The following is a 19,564-nucleotide window of genomic DNA, read 5'->3' on the forward strand; positions in this document are numbered from 1 at the left end:
CTTTGGGTTGGTGCCAACTTGAGATGCCTGCTGTGCACACCTGTCTTGCACTGCCTACAAGTTGTTGGATTATACCCAGGAATCAAAGCAGCATGGCATACTCCAAGGTGAAAGCTGTACTGCTCAGAAGATGGGCAAAGGCTTCCATTTCAACTACTGCATACTACAGTGAAAAGTGTACAGCAGCCCTGGGAATAGAATGATGTGACAGTTGCCTGAGACCTGCACATAAAAGCAGTCTTCTATGCAGGTAGCCAATGCAAGAATGAGCCTCACAAGGCACATCCCCGTTCAGTTGTTACACGTGGCTACTTGGCCACAACTAAAGCTGCATTGGGACCCGTATCTGTGTTGTCTTTACCCCTTCGATACCACTTCTTCAGAACATTAGATTATTATCCATCTCCAGCTGCCTGTGCCTCTGTTTCTGCAGTGCAGCAGCAGACCACCGTAAACACAGGCAGCGTACGTGAGAAAAGCAGATACCTTTTCCCATAGGGAAACTCAAGGGCAGGTGCAGAATGCACAGCCCATGTTGATCTTGCTGTCGTTTCCGCCAGCTGTAGGAGCAGGTAGAAGGCACCACATCCAGAGGCATGGCACATATGGACTGCAGAGACTAATGTGTTGCATGAGCATGTTCAATGCCCCCACCCAAGAAATAAGCCCTATCAATATGCCTTGGGTAATATCTCCATGATGAGACATTTATTCATAAACAAGCATCACTGTGCATTTCTGTCATATTCATTTGAGAAGGGGGTGGGGGGAATAAGGCTAAAGGATGAAGTTTGCTATCCCTGTTATCAAATGGATAAACAGAGATCCAGTCTGGTATGGGAGTAAACAGAGTGTTGGAAGTAGAGTGAAGAGATCTCAATTCAAATTCTCCTGCAGCCATGAATCTTGCTGGGTGGCCTTACACAAATTACCTACCTCACAAGGTCATTGTGGGGAGTGAAATGTAGGTATCTTTATGTATGCTGCCTTGGACACTATAGAGGAAATAAGGGGGTGGAACAGTGGTGAAGAAATAGGAGCACTGTTTATGCAAATGCTATTCAGACAACAATATGCGTAGAATCAACATGGGGAAAGGGGCACAATAAACTGATATATTATTCCATTTATATTGCCTCCTTCCTCCCAGTGGAGCCCAGGGCAACAAACAAGTGACAAAATAATTTAAACACCTTAAAACAATTCCAATACAGACGCAGACTGGGAAATCTCAGTATTGCAATTTAAAAAGCTTGTTAAAAGAGGAAAGTCTTAGGCACCAAAAGTCAAGAGATGGTGCCTGCCTATTATTTAAGAGGAGGAAATTCCAAATTGAAGACGTCACCACACTTAATGCCCAATTCCTGCATTAACCAACCTCTTCAACTTGAGCATCGATTGGGTCATGTATGTACACAAGCTCTGTTCAGAGGGCACAAACCACTCCTGTCCCCTGCATTGATTCTACATATATTTGTTGCCTGAAAAGAACATCGGTCTCAACAATGGTGTGAAGCTACTGAAGGGATTGCCATTGGGTCAGTTTTAGTATAATAAAAAACAGAGGAAGGGGAAATAGGAAAAAGAGTTTCTAATGCCTTTAAAGCCGATTGGTTAAAGAAGCAATTAATGACCAAGATATATATGAATTAAGCTGATAGGAAATATAATAAATTATTTCCCATCTATCCTCCAAACTGAGATCCTAATGTAAATATGTATAATGCTTTGTCAGAAATCGGGGGGCAGGGGTTGGAATCAGATGTGGCTCATTGCAACTTTGATCAGTGATAAATGGCTATTTGGTTATAGGAAGGGGTATGCTACTGGCCTAAACCATCCATCATTTTCAACACAGAAGTTGTCATCCACGGACTGACATGCAGCATGTTTGGTGTATGTTTTTCAGTGCACCCATCACAACAGTTCAGTCAGCATTTGTGCTGAAAATGCATGTCTTTCCATCATATTTACTTAATCAATCAAGAAAGCATTGCACTAACAAAAGAAATTGTTGTGATAATTTATGGATTGTTGAAACACCAAAGTGTCATTCTACAACGGTACAAAGTTGTCAGCGGAATGAGGAATGACCTACACATAAAAGAGTTTTACGAACAGTTTTGAAAGGGTAATTCACCTTTTCCTCAAACCAGAAATCAGATTCATTGTATCACCTACGCCTTTTGAAATTCAGTGTCATTCTAAGCTGTGGTTAATTATCTCCAAACTCAGGCAATTGCTCAAAACAAAACCTGTAAAATAAACAAAGATAAAACAAAGAAATAAATTCAAGAGCCATACCCCTTATTCTGTATCACAATACATCCCATATTTTCTTCAGCAGCACTACTTATTTTACTCTAATTCAGCTCTATGGCTTTTAGTTGCTCAGGTGCTGCCATCTGGGGGTGCTTCAGATAAATGGCTTATAATATTTTATTCTGGGCCACTTGGCTCTCAAAGGAAGCCCAAGCATCTTATTGGTGTAATGCGAAATGTGTTAAAGGAAATGTCATATTGCCCATTCAAACTTGTGTGATGCCACGTGGAATGCTGGGAGTTGATTTTGGAATGCTGGGATGGACAATCAATGGTGTTTTTATCTTTTGTTGACATGTTGTCCTGTAGGGATTGTCCTATCTTGGGGATGATCCCCTGTTATCTGTACGAACTTCCACCTTCAAGGTATTTCCTTCTTAATTCAATCCATTTGCTGCAGTCTCTGTGCCATGTCTTGAGTGTTGTTTCCTTCTTTGTTGTTGATCCCGTTTTTAGCAGATTGTGCATGCTGGTGCTCTTTTGCTCTCTGGTGGCTTCCAGTGTTATTAAGACTGTCCAATGGAAAACAGCTTTATCTGTTTTTTCCCCACCCTTTCTAGCTCAAAAAAGGAATATGCTAAATATGAATGTTAAGTTATCTGCCCTCTGTGGTTGTGGGAGTTGTGTATGTTCTGAGGTCTTATCCTTTCTCGCTCCTGTGTTAGGTACTAGACACCACTCATCTCTCCCCTGTTTTGTGTGATGTATATTTCCCTGATCTGGCTAAAATTGCTATTCTAGGTTACACAACATTACATTTCTAGAGTATTCTTTATGCATTATGGGAGTAGCGTGGAAACTGCTGTCAAAACATTCAAAAGCCTGGTGCCTCGTGGGTGCTGCCAATCACTGTCCCACAGGATTATCTCCTTTGATCTTGGCCAGGTGTCGAGTACGTGGGAAGACCTGCCGGCATGACCCTACCCATATACTAGCAGGCTTTTAAAGATTATGAGAGTTCCACAGAATAAAGTTGCAGGTAAAAAAAGGTCCTGTGACATATGAAGGGCACCTCTTTCCTGGAATTGGAGTCCTAGGTGGAAGCTTTCTCACAAGTTGTCTTCCTACCTGAAAGCACAGAATGACAGCTCTGTGCAATTCAGCTGGGTTGATTATAAAATATCAGCATCACCTTTCCCCTAACCATGTCGTTCTCCCTAACATTTGCCATCCTAACCACTTTGCTTAGGTCTATCTCTGCTTCATAATGTTAAATCAGGAAGGTCATGATAAAATCAAGATACTTATGCTCCTGCCAGACAGCTAACACGTCTTTGTCCTTCTGTGGTAAACTACAAGCAGAATTGCACATGGCTTTCTGCACTGCTGGGATTGTTGAGCTCCTCCAGTGTGTACATCCTATGTTCCTTCTACACCAGTGGACATGGCATAGCTGCTGTGGGTAAGGCCATTTGAAGCTCAGCACACATTCGGTATAACTTTGTGGTGGGTATTATTTTATGACTCTTATTGATTGATTTATTATGCATATTAAAATTATCAGTAAAACGTTTTTCCAGTGGGGGTTTGTTCCATGAGAGATATAGCAGTATGACCACCATAATGTTAAATTTTGTATAATGGTGGAGTCCCTAAGATGGTTGGATGTCATATGGCAGGCATGACCAACAGGTAGATCGTGATCTACTGGTAGATTGCGGGGTGTTCCTGGTAGATCCTGGTTGATCTCTGGCCTCTCAGCGATCTCCTTACAAAAAAGAAAAAAGAAAAAAACAACAACAACCCAACTTTGGCTTCCTAAAAGAAAGCTCCACAACTTTGGGTAGATCACTGCCAGTTTTTTTATACTGTGAGTAGATCGCAGTCTATTGGGAGTTGGACGTCCCTGTCATATGGTAACCTCCTTCCAGCAACTTCTGCAGTCTAGCTGGTGCCAAATGTATTGCTCTGCTTTCCTTTGGACATCAGAGGGGCCAAGGAGGGGGGTCTTGTTCTCTGGGCAACACTGGATAACCATGCACACTGCCCAGGCTTGCTCCTCAAGGAGTTGACTTTGGTTCTGCTAACGCAGCAAAAACATGGAAGGAAGCCGTGGCAAGTTACTGGTCTCTGCAGCCACAGCAGGCGCTGTGATTCTCCAGCAGTTTGACTTCACCCCCCAGAGGTGCACTCCATTGTATCTCAAGGCAGATGGGTGCCAACAACAACGATTCTGCAGGACCATAATACTTTATGAAAAGAATGCAGATTTTAGGAAATTGATTTTTTAAAAAAAGCTTTTACCCTCTGCCATGACTAAGGGTTGTAACCACAACATTATAGCATTATGGGGTTGTTGTTTTTTAACAAGAAAAAAGATACTACAGTCAGAAAAGTGTTTTAGTGATATTTAAATGATTGGTTTCAGAAACAAAAATTATGCCCGCGTCATAAAATGCACCCATCACAAATGTTATATGTGCTGAGCTGTGATTAAGGTCACTTTCCTGATATCTCACTTCCTAAGTAAAAACCATGCCTGTTGAAAAATATGGCACATTAGGCAGCTATGCCCATGGAGGTTGTGTTCTGAATAAAGATGGACTTTCTTCAGTCTGAGAAAGATGGATGCACCACATGGAAATTCATGATGAGAATAATTGGATAACGGTATTGTGTGGATTCCCCTAAAAAGTGAGTGAGTGAAGCATGACAATTCTGCACTAAACGCCTATGGTTGTATCCAGTGTTCATAATGCTCAGAGTATACCTAATGAAATGAATGGACATGACTGAGGTCCACCAATCTCAAGGGATCTACTCTAAGTAAAAATTAATTGGCTACAGCACCTAAAGTTGGGGTATGTCTGCATCAGCGCTGCTTGTTGCATTGCTTTTCATTTCAATTTGCTGCTGGGGGTACAACCTACACAGGTTTCATTTTCTTCAAGCTCCAAAAAAATTAAAAAAAAAATTCATGCAAAGGAGGTGGTTGGCATATGATGCACATTTGCCAGTTTGTATTCCACTTCTTGGCCTTCTTGCTAGTCTTTGTCTTGCCATTTATCGCTTACTAGTCTCTTTTCTATACTGGTAAAATTGCACCATATGCCAGCATTCCTCTCTACCTTATTTAATTTCATCTGCGAACTTCTTTTAGTAGAACCTAAACCAGAGTGCTTTGCAATCCTCACTTGAAATTCCTCCTCCCCTATTTGGGGCAAATTGCATCAAATTTAGAGATGTGCATAAAGGCGAAAATGTGCTGATTCTATGTTTATTCACATTTTAATAAACAATTCTCTGAGGAGTAAGTCCTTCTGTAGGAGGGGGGTGCTAAAAGATTATCTCCCAAACCCATAAATGACAGGAATGAAATGAAGCGAATGAAATGTGACAAGAGTTTTGGCCTGGGGAAAGGAGTGTAGTCCCACAAGTAATCTTCAAACATTTTCCACACATATGTGCTTCCTCTTCTCTCAGACTTGAAAAAAGTTAGACACAACTCCACCCTACAGCTCCAGAAACAAGATTAATTGGGGGGGGGGGTGGAAATAGCAATGCATCTTGGGTAATTGGATGCATATTCACAAAAACTTGCTAATTTCTCGTCCAACAAGGTAAGAGACCTTTCTTCAAATTTATCATGGAAAGATTTATCCTGGAACTTTTCACATGAAGTACTTTTAATTATTTTGGGTTGTATCCAAATTCTGGTCCTATTCAGAGCAGCCCCGATGAGATTAATGGATTAACTTAGTTGGGTACAAGATTTATATTAATTAATTAATTAATTAATTTCAGGATTTTTATCCTGCCCAACAACATTAATATCTGTAGACAACTTATAAGGCATAGGAAATGGAGGAAGACACAAATAGGAGTAGTTCTTAGGAGTGACAAGATCACAACCAGATGATCTTATACACCCTTGAGGACTTCAGTCATACTAGATACGATCATCATGCCATTAGCTCTGGCACAGACACTCCTGTTGCTGAATACATTTTGGGCACTGAACAAAATCCTGAATGTCTGTTTATAGGCTTGTTTTTGAAGCATAGTAAACCCAAAACACATCTTAAAACTCAATCAATAGCAGTATTGCAGACTTGGGTACTGGCAAGAGCAGGAAGGTCCACAGTCAAGGGGCAGCCCTCAAGGACATTTCTATTTGGGGTTCCTCATAAAATTATGGCTGCGAAGTTAATGCATAGTGAAAAAAGCTCTTTCAGCAAGTAGCTGGGTATGAACTGGTTGGATGAGAAGGGCACATATGTGTTCAAAAAGCAGGTTTCCTTGGGAAAATAAGCAGAAATCAAACACATTTCAGATATTACCTGAAGGACCACTGAGCAAATGCATAAGTGTCTTCCACCTTCAGCTGCAATGGCGGCACTTCCTGTCAATGCCTGAGAAGGAATCTCAGCAAAAAAAAAATAGTATGTTGGCTGTAGATATGGATGGATACAGCTGGAGCACGTTTCCATCTGCAAGTGTCCTTTTCAACATTACAGGAAGTGCCACCAGCCAAATGCTGAAGAGCCAATTGGCTTCTCGAAAGAGAGTTATGTCATGGTTCCCCAAAGCACGACCGAACAGAATATGCAAAGGTCCTTGTTTGAAAGTTTAGTCGCCCTCCAGGTGGTGGTGGCGGCGGTTGTTTAAAGTCATCTCAGGAAGTTCCTGACATTTGCTGACGTTCTCCCTGACAGAACCATGAGTTCATTGATGAGCAGATGTTTGAGCAGAACTGTCTGGAGAGCTCGATGCAGAATTACCCGTCCAGCCGCAGCCCCTCCCTATCGAGCCACCAAGGCCTGAGCACCTCCTGCTGTTCCCGCCGCAGCAAGAAGACAACCCACCTCCCTAATTCCAGTGTGCCAGCGACCCGGCTGCGGAGCATGCAAGAGCTCAGCACCATACACATCCAGGGCAGTGAGCAGCCCTCACTTACAACAAGGTACGGTAGGAGGAACCCCCTGGTCTAGGAAAGAGGGTTTAAGCAGACATGTCTCTGAGCCCAAGCAAGTTCATCCAGGCAGTGTGTTGAGCTGGTGTCCGGGATGCTTTTCCCATGCCACAAGTCCAGCGTAGCAGAGCTGAAATGAAATTTAGTGCAAATTGGAAGACATTTTTAAAATCGTCCATGAGGATTTGCACTGCGCATTTTCACATTCTACCGGGGGGGGGGGTTACAGATACAGAAAATGAGTGTTTGGCACCTCCCTGTGGGGAGGTAGATGTCTCTACTCTCAGCATTACTGTATCATGGCAGTTGCTAGGAAGCAGATGGCTGGTAATGCTAGGATTAAGAATCTACAAATAACCATTTCCCCTAAGCAGTTTCAGGCACCATATAGTAAGCTTTTAAGTGGCTAGCATGTGACACCCAGGCATCTGAATCTACCTTTCTTTGGTGATTTCCACCATGGACATTCGTAAGGCCCATTCAACGTGGCGAAACATCGCAATTTTCTGCCTCCTGAAAAACGTTCAGAAAGTGAGTCAGATGTGGAGAGTTGCCGTCTGGAATCATATTAAGCATTGCAAGACTATTAAAAATACCAACAATTCACTGTGAAATAAACTCTTACATAGGCCAACATGTTGTTGTGTGAATCAGCCTACAGTCAGGGCAGCTTATGTCAAAAGCAAATGAGATCTAGTATAATGTTTAAGGAGAAAGCAGTCAAGCCTACACTGCTGGAAGAGAAAGATAATTTTAACATACACTTGCCATTGCTGCATAATAAGCAGAAATGAGCAGCTGCAGATCTTATTGCCAGGGAGATGCTGTTCTGGGGAAAAAATGATACCTGCTAATATTTTCCTGTTATGCAACTATTAAATGAAATGAGGACGGTATATGGGTTAGGCAAATGTTCATATAGGAATAATCTGAAATATATATTGGTTTGATTGTAGATCATGTGGTTGTGTTCAGCAGGAAATAGGTGATAACTGAAATTTCTTAATTCTTAAAAATTGAAGTGGCAAAAGAAAGTGCAGCAGTGTTGTGAGTGGGTCGATTTCTTCACCCCACGTTTAATTTGTGCATCTGCTTCAGGCTAAGGACATATAGGATAATACCAAACCGTTCTTTGCACTTTTTTAATGTGGCTCATACTATTTCCTAAGCTTATTCTGCCATCTGGACCCTTCCCAACCCAACACTGACACCTGCACAGCACACAGATCCCCCTGTTGGGGGATATAAAATTAATAATTCTGTGGCCCCTCCTAAAACCACATACAAGTAGTGATGCTACCAGAACACAAAATCATTCAGTTCTCAAGTCAGATTTTACTATGCTTACGGTTTTCAAATGGATAATGAGCCCTGACTTCAATCCAACAAACTGTTTTCATCATTCAAATGAGAATGATTGCAATTTCTACACCTGTGCAAGGGAGCATTCTTAGAATTTTTGCTGCAATATGAGGTGACCTGCCAAACCCTTTTCTGAAGAAGACCAGAAATGTCCCTGGAAGTGCAATCACATAGCAATGTTTCCAGGATCTGTATGGAAAGGGGGAGAAGATGGCTGTCCCATGTCATGATGTGGGGCAGCCATTTTTTTGGCTCACAGACTATCTTGTATTATGCAAGTTTACATTTGAAATTACTTTGAAATCTTATAACAGAGAGAGCTCTGAATTGCTGATGTTAGGTTCAAAACACGGTGAGCAAATCGGGAGTTGTCTGCAATATTTCTATCTCACCTTTCTGCCTGGAAACTGGCCTGCAAGGCAGCTAACACTGTAAAAGCCCACACCTATAATAAACACAATAATAACACAATAATAAAATAACAAAATAAAATAATAAAATAACACAATAATAAAATTATTTTAAAGACAGTAATAACCTTATTTTATGAAGACTCTGGGAGGAACCTGTCCTGCCTCCAGCCATCCCCTCAAAGAGCAGGTTCCTTTGGTCTCAGCAGCTGCCCTTGCACATTCAACACAGCGCAAGGTTAGGTAAAGGTAAAGGGACCCCTGACCATTAGGTCCAGTCGTGACCAACTCTGGGGTTGCGGCACTCATCTCGCTTTACTGGCTGAGGGAGCCAGCGTACAGCTTCCGGGTCATGTGGCCAGCATGACTAAGCCACTTCTGGCGAACCAGAGCAGCACACGGAAACGCCGTTTACCTTCCTGCTGGAGTGGTACCTATTTATCTACTTGTACTTTGACGTGCTTTCGAACTGCTAGGTTGGCAGGAGCAGGGACCGAGCAACAGGAGCTCACCCCGTCGCAGGGATTCGAACCGCCAACCTTCTGATCGGCAAGTCCTAGGCTCTGTGGTTTAACCCACAGCGCCACCCACATCCCAGCGCAAGGTTAGCTGAATGCAAATGTGCAGAGTAGGAATTTACCCCAGATTGGCTCCAGATTATTCTTTATCTTTTGTCTGCTCCATCAGGACAATGGTAGTTAGCATTCACTGGTGATGAAGTTAGGTAATAGGATCCTGGCCACAACAGGCAGATCAGAGTGGGGAAAGAAGTGAGAGAGCAATCGCTGGAGAGCACCTAGAGGCACTGAGATGGGGGAGACAGTGGCGTAAGAAGGGGGAGTGCGGTGGGTGCAGGCCGCCCCCGGTGCCATCACTGAGGAGGGGTGACAAAATAGCAAAAATATTTGTTTTAGTAAAAATAACTCCCGTACCCACTGCACGCCCCTTCCTACGCCACTGCAGGAGCACTCTCCCCTCAAGAGATTTCCAGAAACCAGCATTGCTGCCTCCAACTTTGCAGGCAGAGCACAGCCTTTATGGCTAGTAGCCTTCGACAGCCCTCTCCTCCATGAATCTGCCTAATCCAGAGGTGTAGCTAGGTGAGGCAAGGGGGCACTGGGCATCACACCTTTTCTGCAGCTTGTTTGCATTATGCAATGCAGCCAGAACTTTGGGCCTCTGGGGAGCAACACAGCTAGAAGTCTGACCAGAAAGAGTCAGATGCAGACAAGGAGATGGGGTCTTGCTCCCCCATAAATGGAGGGAGGCAAAAGCTTGTTGCCTGCACCCAAAGGTTTGCAAGCTCTGAAGTTCCATATTTTGGGAAGATTGTCTCCATAAAATAAATAAAGCTGTAGCCTCAGTTCAACCTAATGATTTGTGCCTTGCCTCTTATTTTGGGTGTGGGTACAATTGGCAACCGGCAAGAGCACTGAACCATTGTAAGGATCCTACCTAGAATGACTGAGGTTTCAGAAGATCCTCTTTGTAAGTCACTCTAAGATTACAGCCAGGGTTTCATACTGAAAGAGTTTTTTGTCTTTGTATTGAAATCCAGATAGGCAGTTGGCTAGAGAGCAATCCTATCATTTCCACTCCATAATTAATCATAGGATGCAACCAGTGCAGCTCTTAATAGGAATGTTTCTAGCTGCCAAGCCCTTAGGACTTCTGCAGAGTGATATTTGAGCCAGGCAAGAAGTAAAGAGACAGAATGGCAGCCAGGTAATCTAGGATGACCTGTAAGGGTAGACATGCTGCAGAAACAAAAGCAGGATTAACCATTAATTGGGCAGAATATTCAACAGCTAGACCCAGCAAGATAGGATTCCATGTTGACGTTAATCAGTGTGAAGAATGAATCTGTGTTGTTCCCTATTTAGGTTGCTTTTAGATCAGCTATGGGCAATATATGTGTTTTTCTTGGCTAGTCCTCAATTACAGGTTGGAGGAGGTCGCAGTCTCCCATTTTTACTGTCCAGGTATTTTGGGTGGCAAGGGTTTTTTGTTTTTCTTTAACTGTGCCTTTAATACCTACCTCTTGAGCAGAAACTCATCGGGTGACCTGTATGCTGTACGCCGGCTCCCTCGGCCAGTAAAGCGAGATGAGCGCCACAATCCCAGAGTCGGTCACGACTGGACCTAATGGTCAGGGGTCCCTTTACCTTTTTATCCAACACTTGCAACAAACAGCTTGCAACTTCTGCTCCTTTTAATCCTCCCCACCCCACCCCCCGGCTGTCTTTTGTCTTTTAGTCGATCCAGCCTAAATATGAAATCAGACGATGGGCTGAGACCGAACTGCAAAGCCTCCCAAATAACTACAGCAATCATCAGCATCCCGACGCCTCCAGCACTGACCCCAGAAGGCGAAAGCAGGCCTGCCCCATCCAGCCCCGGCCACTCAACGAACATTACCGCTATGAGCAGCAACATTGTCAAGGTTTCGGCTTTGTAAGGCTGTGTCGGTCAAAGGAGGCTGCTTGGAAGGCCGGCGTTTCTCTCCCTTTCCCCACCTCCATGTTCCTCCTTTGCTGCAAATTGTGCCTAGATGAGTGGCTGGGTGGACAGCTAGACCAACCTGACCGGCATCTAAGAATTAACTGCGGGAGCCTGGCAAGGCAGCTTCCTTCAAACTCACGTTCATGCTGCAGAGTGAGCTCAGAAGAACTGGGAAGCTAGAAGGGGCTGGATGGAAGGAGCTCTCTTTTGTCTGTCAACAAGAAGAAGAAATGTTCCCGGCTGTGGGGCATAGAAGAGTTTCCAGAAAGTGGAAGAGACGTCCTGTCATAGCTACGAGAAAGTCAATAAAGAAGCAGAATTATAACACTGTGTATCTCAGCACCTTTTCAATGGTTTTTAATGGATAATATTTATTCATGAGGATATGACTGAAAAAGGTGATTAGAAAAAAAAAGGATTTTGTGATTATTATTATTATTTCCTTCATGCAGCAGGATCTTTTAATCAACCAAAAGTACACATTTGCTTTCTTTTATAGCTGAAGGTTTTAGGCAAAAAAAAAAAAAAAAAAAAGCCACCTTGTCACGAGAATTTGGTTTTCATTCTTTTGTGAGTGCGTGTGTGGGTGAGAGCAAGCAAGAGGATTTGTGAAACTTGGCACACTCCGACTACAAAAGATCTGAGCACACTTTCCTGTTTCTGGGCTCAACCCTGCAAAGACGTACCATCTGCATGGTCCACGACAAGCTTTAAGTAGTGCCTGTAGAGCCAGGGGTTCTACTCACTGTGTACCCTTTTCTTGCATGAGTGTGTCTTTGCAGGCTTCAGCCTTTAGTGCGCAGTAGCAAAAATAGAGACCTGCATGCAGTCACACACACACAAGCACCAATAAAACTCTCATTGTGGATGGCATTCTTTCTTAAGACAGGGTTTTGTTTTTTTCTGTAATTGCCTTTTAATTCAACACAAATTGCAGTTGCAAACAGTGTATTTGTCTGCTAATTATTGTATGTGCTGGGGGGGGGATATTTGTTGGGGAAAAGACAGGCATTTGTAGTCCACCACAATTTTCTGCTTTTAAAAAAATTATTTTGTTATCACTGGCTTGTAAAGAGTGTGACTAGAATAACCAGTTCTGTATTTTTAAAAAAGTCTAAAGAAGTAAGCCTAGGGGGGATTTTATTTTTTAATCTTGTACACACGAGTTTCAAAGAGGGCAAAATCAGTCAAAGCAACTGCGCCAGATGTTCAGAAATACTCTGTAATCTATGCCCATGCTTTCTTTCTTTTTTCTGTTTTATATGTGTTTATTTAATAGTATTGGAAGTGTCTCCCATTGTATATAGTAGCCAGATAGTCAGTGGAAACTGTCCTTGGTAGGATTACTTCAGGAGCCAACTATTTTGCATGGACTGATAGTGTGTTTCATTTTGTAATACAGTCCTGTGGCTCTTAGTGACAGTCTCTGGGTTGCATCAGTTTGATGGATAAAGCAATTTAACAATATTTGACTTTCCCTTGTTAAAGCATCATTTCCTGCCAAAGAGGAGGATCGCTTCTAGATTGTTGGGATCTACTTTATATTAGAGTACCATTTCTAAGCAATTTATAAAACACTGTTAATAGATGGTTAAATATGTTTCAAAAATAGTTCACCAATTGTTAAAATATTGTTATACTGTTTAGAAAGCGTAGGACTGTGAGTCATAACCAGCTATAAGGTTTTATACCGATGTTCTCATAATGTACCTCCCCTGGGTGCAAACCTGTGGGACTTCTATCCATGTCAACAAGGCTTACAATAATGCAGAGCTCTGTGGATTGTGTTCTTTCGTCACAAATTTTACACGATTTATTAACCTTTTCGGACTCATTTAACCTTTCAATTTTTTCCAAATGTATTTTAGGTTGTGTATCCCATAATGTCTTTTGCAGCTTTCATTTTTGGCAAACCATCACAAAATGTGGCCCAGAATGTTTTTGATCCTGAAATTGTGTTGCTGTGAAAACAAGGAGGTTTTGCAAACCCAACATCATGTTCAGAAAACATATAATAAGCAGCTCCAATGGGGGGGGGGGAATCGTCTTTATTTTCAGACTTCTATTCTGATTTGCTTTTCGGCATCTAAATTAAAAGCATTGAGCAAATAGTGCTTGGAAGCCACAAAAAGGAATAAAAACAGCTAGGTCTAATGAAATGTACCTTTCAGCCAAATAAAATTAAAACTTAATGTAACGTATGATCACCTACTAACAACAAACTTGTTTCTTAGTTTATTTCTTTTTTTCTCAGATACCTTATAGTGCTATGTTTTTGTTTATTCCAAAACCCCTTCCATCTTCAGCTTTCAAACATGGAATTTTGGTGCATTGGCCACAGAATCCCTTGCAAGCTCAATCCTAGAAGACAACAGGTGATGCCAGGTGACAACCAAGCCAGTTAGGTCTACATTGTCCTGCACATACTGAACGTCCACCTTAAAATATTCAACTGTGTCACTGTGTTGTAAGGAAAAAATGGCAATGGTGGACATGTGAACTTGTCCATCATGAAACAGATTCAGGTGGATAGCCGTGTTGATCTGTCATAGTCATAATAAATAACAAGATGAAAGATGAAAAAATATTTTTTTAATAATTCCAGTGGCACCTTAAAGATCAACTTCCCTCTGGGACCAACTGTTATAACAGTCATCAACAGTTATAAGGTTGAAGCGACCTCTGCTTCAGAGTATATGACGAAGTGTGTATTACACACAAAAGCTCATACCTTGAAAGCTTATATTTAGTTGATGTGCCACTGGAATTATTAAAAAATATTTTTTCATCTTGTTATTTATTATCATCATGAACAGTCTTCTCATCAAGAAATTCCCAGTAAGCTTCTGAGGAACTGAAGGTTCCAAGGACACAGTTTTTAAAAGCCACTGTTCTAGTAATATGAGACAGGCCTTAATTTACCCCCTAATGTTTGTCCAAGAACCCTTTTCAATACCACAGTTTAGCCTTGAAACAAGTAAAGGATGTGCCTTTTGAGTGTCTGCAGAGTAGTATCTCTCCCTTATCCCCAGTCCCACACATCTAGGATTAGGGGAAAGGTTTGTGGGCCAGTGGCGAACAAATAAACTTCAGCTCTGGTACCTCTGATTTCAGAAATTAAGTACTACATTGTCCTTGAGTCCAATCATTCCATTATCTCATGGGTGATCCTGTTTAATTCACTCCGGTGAAAGCAAACTTTTGCCATTTCCCTTGTGAAACTGGTGCAGAGTCTATGAGAACTGACCCATAAGAGTCTCTGTGATGCCCAATTTAAACTTTCCTTTGCTTCGTTTAACTTCATCACATCTCATTATACCTCTTGCCTAGTCAATTTGAAGCTTGATCCTTCACTACCCTCGCCATATTGCATTGACTTTTTACATCTGTGCAAAGGGAGGCTAAAATGCAGGGTGTCCTTGCACATGCAGGATATGTCACAGAAACAAACCCTTTTCGTCGCAAGATCGCAGATTATGTAATTGGTATAAAATGAGAGTTTGTATGGGGAGAAGAGCCTGGCTTCATTAAGCCGCAGTCCAATACTAGCCAGTCCTTCTATAAAAACTTCTACTCCCATCTCCAATGCAGAGTTGTGGTTCTTATCATGCATGGCCCACGGGATGATATAGAAAAGGACCGCCTCTGGCTCTTCTGCCTCCCTGCACCATGGCAAAAGTGTCTTTGTTCAGCAGCATTGCAGGGAGGCAGCAGGCAAATGTGGGTCTGCAGTAAGGTTGCGAGGGCTGAGCAAAGCATATAGGAACATAGCAACAGGCACTATGATGCCATTAACCATTGCAATCCATGACCAGTATGAGAAATCACAGCAAGTAGGCCAATACTGAATCATAACTAGTAGTCGCCAGATGAGATGGGGACCCTGTACCTTTCATATTCTGTAGAAGGCATTTTGGCAAGTGGAGCTTTTCATGCAGTTCTTTATAACTGACCATTCTAGAAGAGTGTGCCTTTACTTCAAGAATTCAATGTTTCTTGGTTTCGTTGTATGGCTCCAGCAAATCAGAACACCAGAATATTCAAATTGGCAAACTGGAAAATTGGTATTTGGCAGATCAGGATCTTTATTTCAATATTCTGATGTTTTCACAATTTGGTTTTTCTTACAAGCCTCCAAAATGAATTTGTCTGCATCAAACCCACAAATGTAAATGTGGGTTCAATGGTCGCTTGGAAAATTGGTCTAGTCTCTTGGAATGATGGAATGTTACTTCTTTTTGCCCATCTATAGCATGACCTTGGCATGTGTGTGGTGCATTTGAGGGAGCACTTGAAAGTCCCAGGCAATATACCTCCTGCCAAAGACATACAGAAGTACTAACAGTCTGCATCATCAACCCCCCTCCTCAAGACTTTAAGTTACCATCTTGCATACCATTAGTCTGCTGAAATCACATTGACTTCTATTGGATTTTAGCAGTGTAGCTGTAGGATGTGCAGCCTGTTATTTTAATAATAGTGGGAGGTAAATAATGTCTTTGCTCTGTGAAGGGCACAGGAGAATTACTCCTATGGAAAGGTTCGGAAAGGTGCAAGAGTGCAATGCCCCTTCCATATATGCAAGGGAAGAACAGTGGATACTGTCTAATAACTCCAGCTCATGGAGTCCCACAATTGGATGAGAAAAAGCAGCAATAGTTCCAAACCTGTTGGTTGTGAAGATGTGGTTTCTGTGCTACCCATCATTTTGCCTTTACTAGACATATCCAGCTATGTGTTTTCTCTTTCGTCTTAGAAAACCAGTGATCTAGTGCATTTTCCATCCCAAACTGGCTCTGAAACATTCATTTCTTCCTGCCACTTGGCAGTTGGCATCACATTTCATATGACTATTACTTTTCATAAGCAGAATTGGACAAAAGTATTTCCCTGCATATATGGCATCCTATCGTACCAGCGTATCACGGCAAACTAAATGCTGACCATTCACTATTCCTGAAACACATAATCTCACTGCTGTCAGTCAGTATGATCCACAACTTCTCTTCACTTCTGCCAAGAGACCAGTGTGCATGAGAATTTTGAAAGTGTATGGCATTCCCCTGATTTTAGAAAATGGATGTTCCTGAATATGCGGACATTAATGGGTATATTGGGGCTGATGTATCAGAAACAATGGGCACAATCCAAGTACTTTTAAGTCCCATTGACTTCAATAGATAAATTTAAAAATACAGTATGCTTACCGTACCTATTGAAAGCAAAAGTACTTAACTTTGGATTTCAAATGTGACTACCTGAACATTCTCCCCCTGAAATATCATTGCCCTGCTTAATATCTTAGAACCTAGGGAATGTGACTTTAGTCTTACATTTTCAAGTAGGGGATTATGGGTCTTTTTACAATATTTGCAACTGTTTTGCTTTGTATTGAGAAATAACTAAATAGACAAAATGTTAATCTGACTCATGTCTCTGAGCCCCATATATAATAGTTAGTTTTTCTCTCTCTCTAAATTCTAACAAACTCTACAGCAGATCGAAAACAGTAGAGCAAATCCAATTGAACTCATCTTTTCCATCAACACAAAATAAAAATTCTGTCTTGTGTTTTATATTTCCACCAAATTTTTCCATTTCTGAGTTTAAAACCATTAAACAAAGAAGAGGGACATGGAATCACCAAAAAGAGAAAAGCAATAAGAGGATTTTTTATTTTAAAATTTTGAAGAGTATTTCTTAGATGTACAAAACTTTTCTACAGAAAGGTGTCCTTTTTTTGCAATTGATGTAATTGTATACAGATCTTCGGTTGGTTTGTATTACCCAGGAAAATGAGTTCTTTTTAAATCAGTAGATAATGAACTTATTGTTCTCTTCCCTCTCAAAAACTAGTCAGTCATAGGAAAGTGAACTGTCTCCTTGTAACTCAGGTTTTCAATAGCAATGGCCATAGACAAATGTCACCTCCAGTGAGGTACTCTCTCTAGATTGGTTCAGTGATTAGGGCTACTATCCTCTATACACTTTATGTAGGAGTAAGTCCCATTGAACTGAGTAGGACTTCTGATTAAACATGCTTAGGATTGTGCCGTAAAACTGTTGATCAGAACTTCTGTTCATGACTCACTGTGTCTCCTGGAACAAGCCACTCTGACTTTTTAACGTCTCAGTATATCTACCAATAAGATTCAGGTAGTTTTAAAAATAACTTCCTCTCTAGTTCAGTGCTAAATTTATGATCATTTGGTTAACTCAATTAAAACTCTTTAATAAGTATACAAAATGTTTTCTGGAGGGGGGATGCCAAATAAGATGTCTCATTATTTAGAGCAATTACTGATTGGAGAAGTTGGTTTTTAAGGGAGACAAATTGTTGGAAATATACCAATGGCCGTTAATCAAGATGATCAGCATTTTTTAACTCTTAAGGTGGGCACACTGTTTAAATCAAACAATGAGGAACAGAGGGACTGTCATTACTCTGTGATGTTACACTCTGAAGCCTTCAGCTATGACAAATATCAAATAACCAGAGTAAGATCTGCACTTCCTTTAGGCTATAAGGGGAATCATCAAAAGAAGAAAGATATCTTTTGTGGATGGTTCCTCACGATGTCAGAGATGCTATGAGAAAAAAGGGGACATGCAGGTCAAGGTGTCTTCATCTCCAAGTCCAGATTGAGTGAAATGGACACAAAGATGGAGAAGTCCATTGTCGAGTGGAATTTCAGGAACCACAGGGCTAGATTTACTGTTGACCTAACACAGCACGACAGTTCTTTTGTTTTTCTTGTCTAATTATTGTAGTCATCAGTCATGGGACCAAATGACAAATAATCCTCTAGTCTTGCTTTCAGTCAAAGGTTTCATAATTTTGTGCGTATGTGCGCATATGTGTGTATTGCTTTCTTTTCCTTGCAGACTAATGCTTGCCACGGCAGGTCAAACAGCCATGCAGCTGAGAGATTAAGATCCATAGTATATCCTTTTCTCAGTTCTCTGTTGTTACCATGACTGGAGTTGCAGCTGGCTCCATGGACCAATGAAATATATTACAGAACATGTGTGATGGTATATTTTTGATAAATCAGTGAGACATTCCAATGCAATGGTGTTTGCGCTAGAGGTTTTATGTTGTTACCAGAATTCTCTCTCAATTGCATTATTTTCTATTTTCATACTCTAAATGGGCTTTGCTTACAAATCATCACAACCAACTGAGACAAAATTGTACTGTACAAAACTGCAGGTAGATTCGTTTCAGAAAAACTTTCTAAAGAATCCTAAGTTTCCTGTTGTCTTCTTTTGAAACTGTAGTGCATATGTTGAAACTTGTATATCATTTACAGTACTGCGTCTTGTGCCACTGCTGTACCTGATGTATCCAATCTGGATTAAATGGAATATGTGCCACAAAGCACTGAACTCTTGCTGTAGATTTCTTTTAACTGGGATCACTAATGAGATTTAAAGCAGCTGATGGCTTTAACAGTAAATCCACTAAGTCTAGTGCCATTTCTTGCAATGCCCAGACAGAATAGCCCCAGAAGTCCACAAGCAGGGCCAGAAAACAATACCCTCTCCAACTGTTGCCCTTCCCTCCTTCCCAACAACTGGTATTCAGCAGTATAGTTCTTAATGTTCTCTAATTAGTCACCATAGCTAATTGCAAATGATAAGCTTATCCTCCACCTTTTTTCTAATCTCCTCCTAAAGACATCTTGGGACAATGAATTCCATCAAACTATACACTTTTCTTAGGCAGTAGATTCAGGACAATCAACTTCTTAGGTGTCCAGAGAACAACTTCCTCCTGCTCCCCACCCTTGCTAGGGAACAGGCCCATGCACTCTTTTTTGGGAGCATGTACCAATAGCATCTATACTTACATTCGCAGGACCACCATAGTCCAGAATTAGGGAGGTTGAAAGACTCACTGCTGGTATAGCCTTTTTTTCTTCCTCTAGTACTTCTGCTATTTAAAATATGCACTAGGGAGCTTGATCAGCCTTTACTAGGGCTGCAATCACTTCAGTCATAGAACTGATACATATCCCCAGGCTACAGCAAGGGTGGGGAACATTTTTAGTCC

The 19,564-nt window shown here is 41.5% G+C and overlaps 1 protein-coding gene and 1 long non-coding RNA gene across 7 annotated transcripts in view; one reads left to right on the top strand and one right to left on the bottom strand.

Annotated features, from left to right (window-relative positions):
* The window catches only part of KCND3 (potassium voltage-gated channel subfamily D member 3), a 267,155-nt gene extending 255,108 nt beyond the window's left edge, over positions 1 to 12,047 (top strand). For 4 of the 6 annotated variants that reach the window (XM_081009837.1, XM_081009841.1, XM_081009838.1 and 1 more), the window contains 3 exons: positions 2,632 to 2,688; positions 6,978 to 7,225; positions 11,263 to 12,047. In XM_081009837.1, the coding sequence (XP_080865963.1) occupies positions 2,632 to 2,688; positions 6,978 to 7,225; positions 11,263 to 11,464 (507 nt within the window). In that variant the 3' untranslated portion in view covers positions 11,465 to 12,047. The remainder of the gene's footprint in view (positions 1 to 2,631; positions 2,689 to 6,977; positions 7,226 to 11,262) is intronic. The other 2 variants (XM_081009840.1, XM_081009842.1) reach the window with 1 other exon arrangement.
* LOC308479338 lies at positions 377 to 11,737 on the bottom strand. Its single transcript, XR_013987615.1, has 5 exons — positions 11,648 to 11,737; positions 8,989 to 9,041; positions 7,673 to 7,747; positions 7,220 to 7,364; positions 377 to 2,255 (listed from the first exon to the last, which is right to left on the bottom strand). It is a non-coding gene; the product is annotated as an uncharacterized lncRNA (long non-coding RNA).
* Positions 12,048 to 19,564: the final 7,517 nt, after the last annotated feature.

This window comes from Podarcis pityusensis, assembly GCF_964106645.2.
Source record: "Podarcis pityusensis genome assembly, chromosome: 6".
NCBI classification, from domain to species: Eukaryota; Metazoa; Chordata; class Lepidosauria; order Squamata; family Lacertidae; genus Podarcis; species Podarcis pityusensis.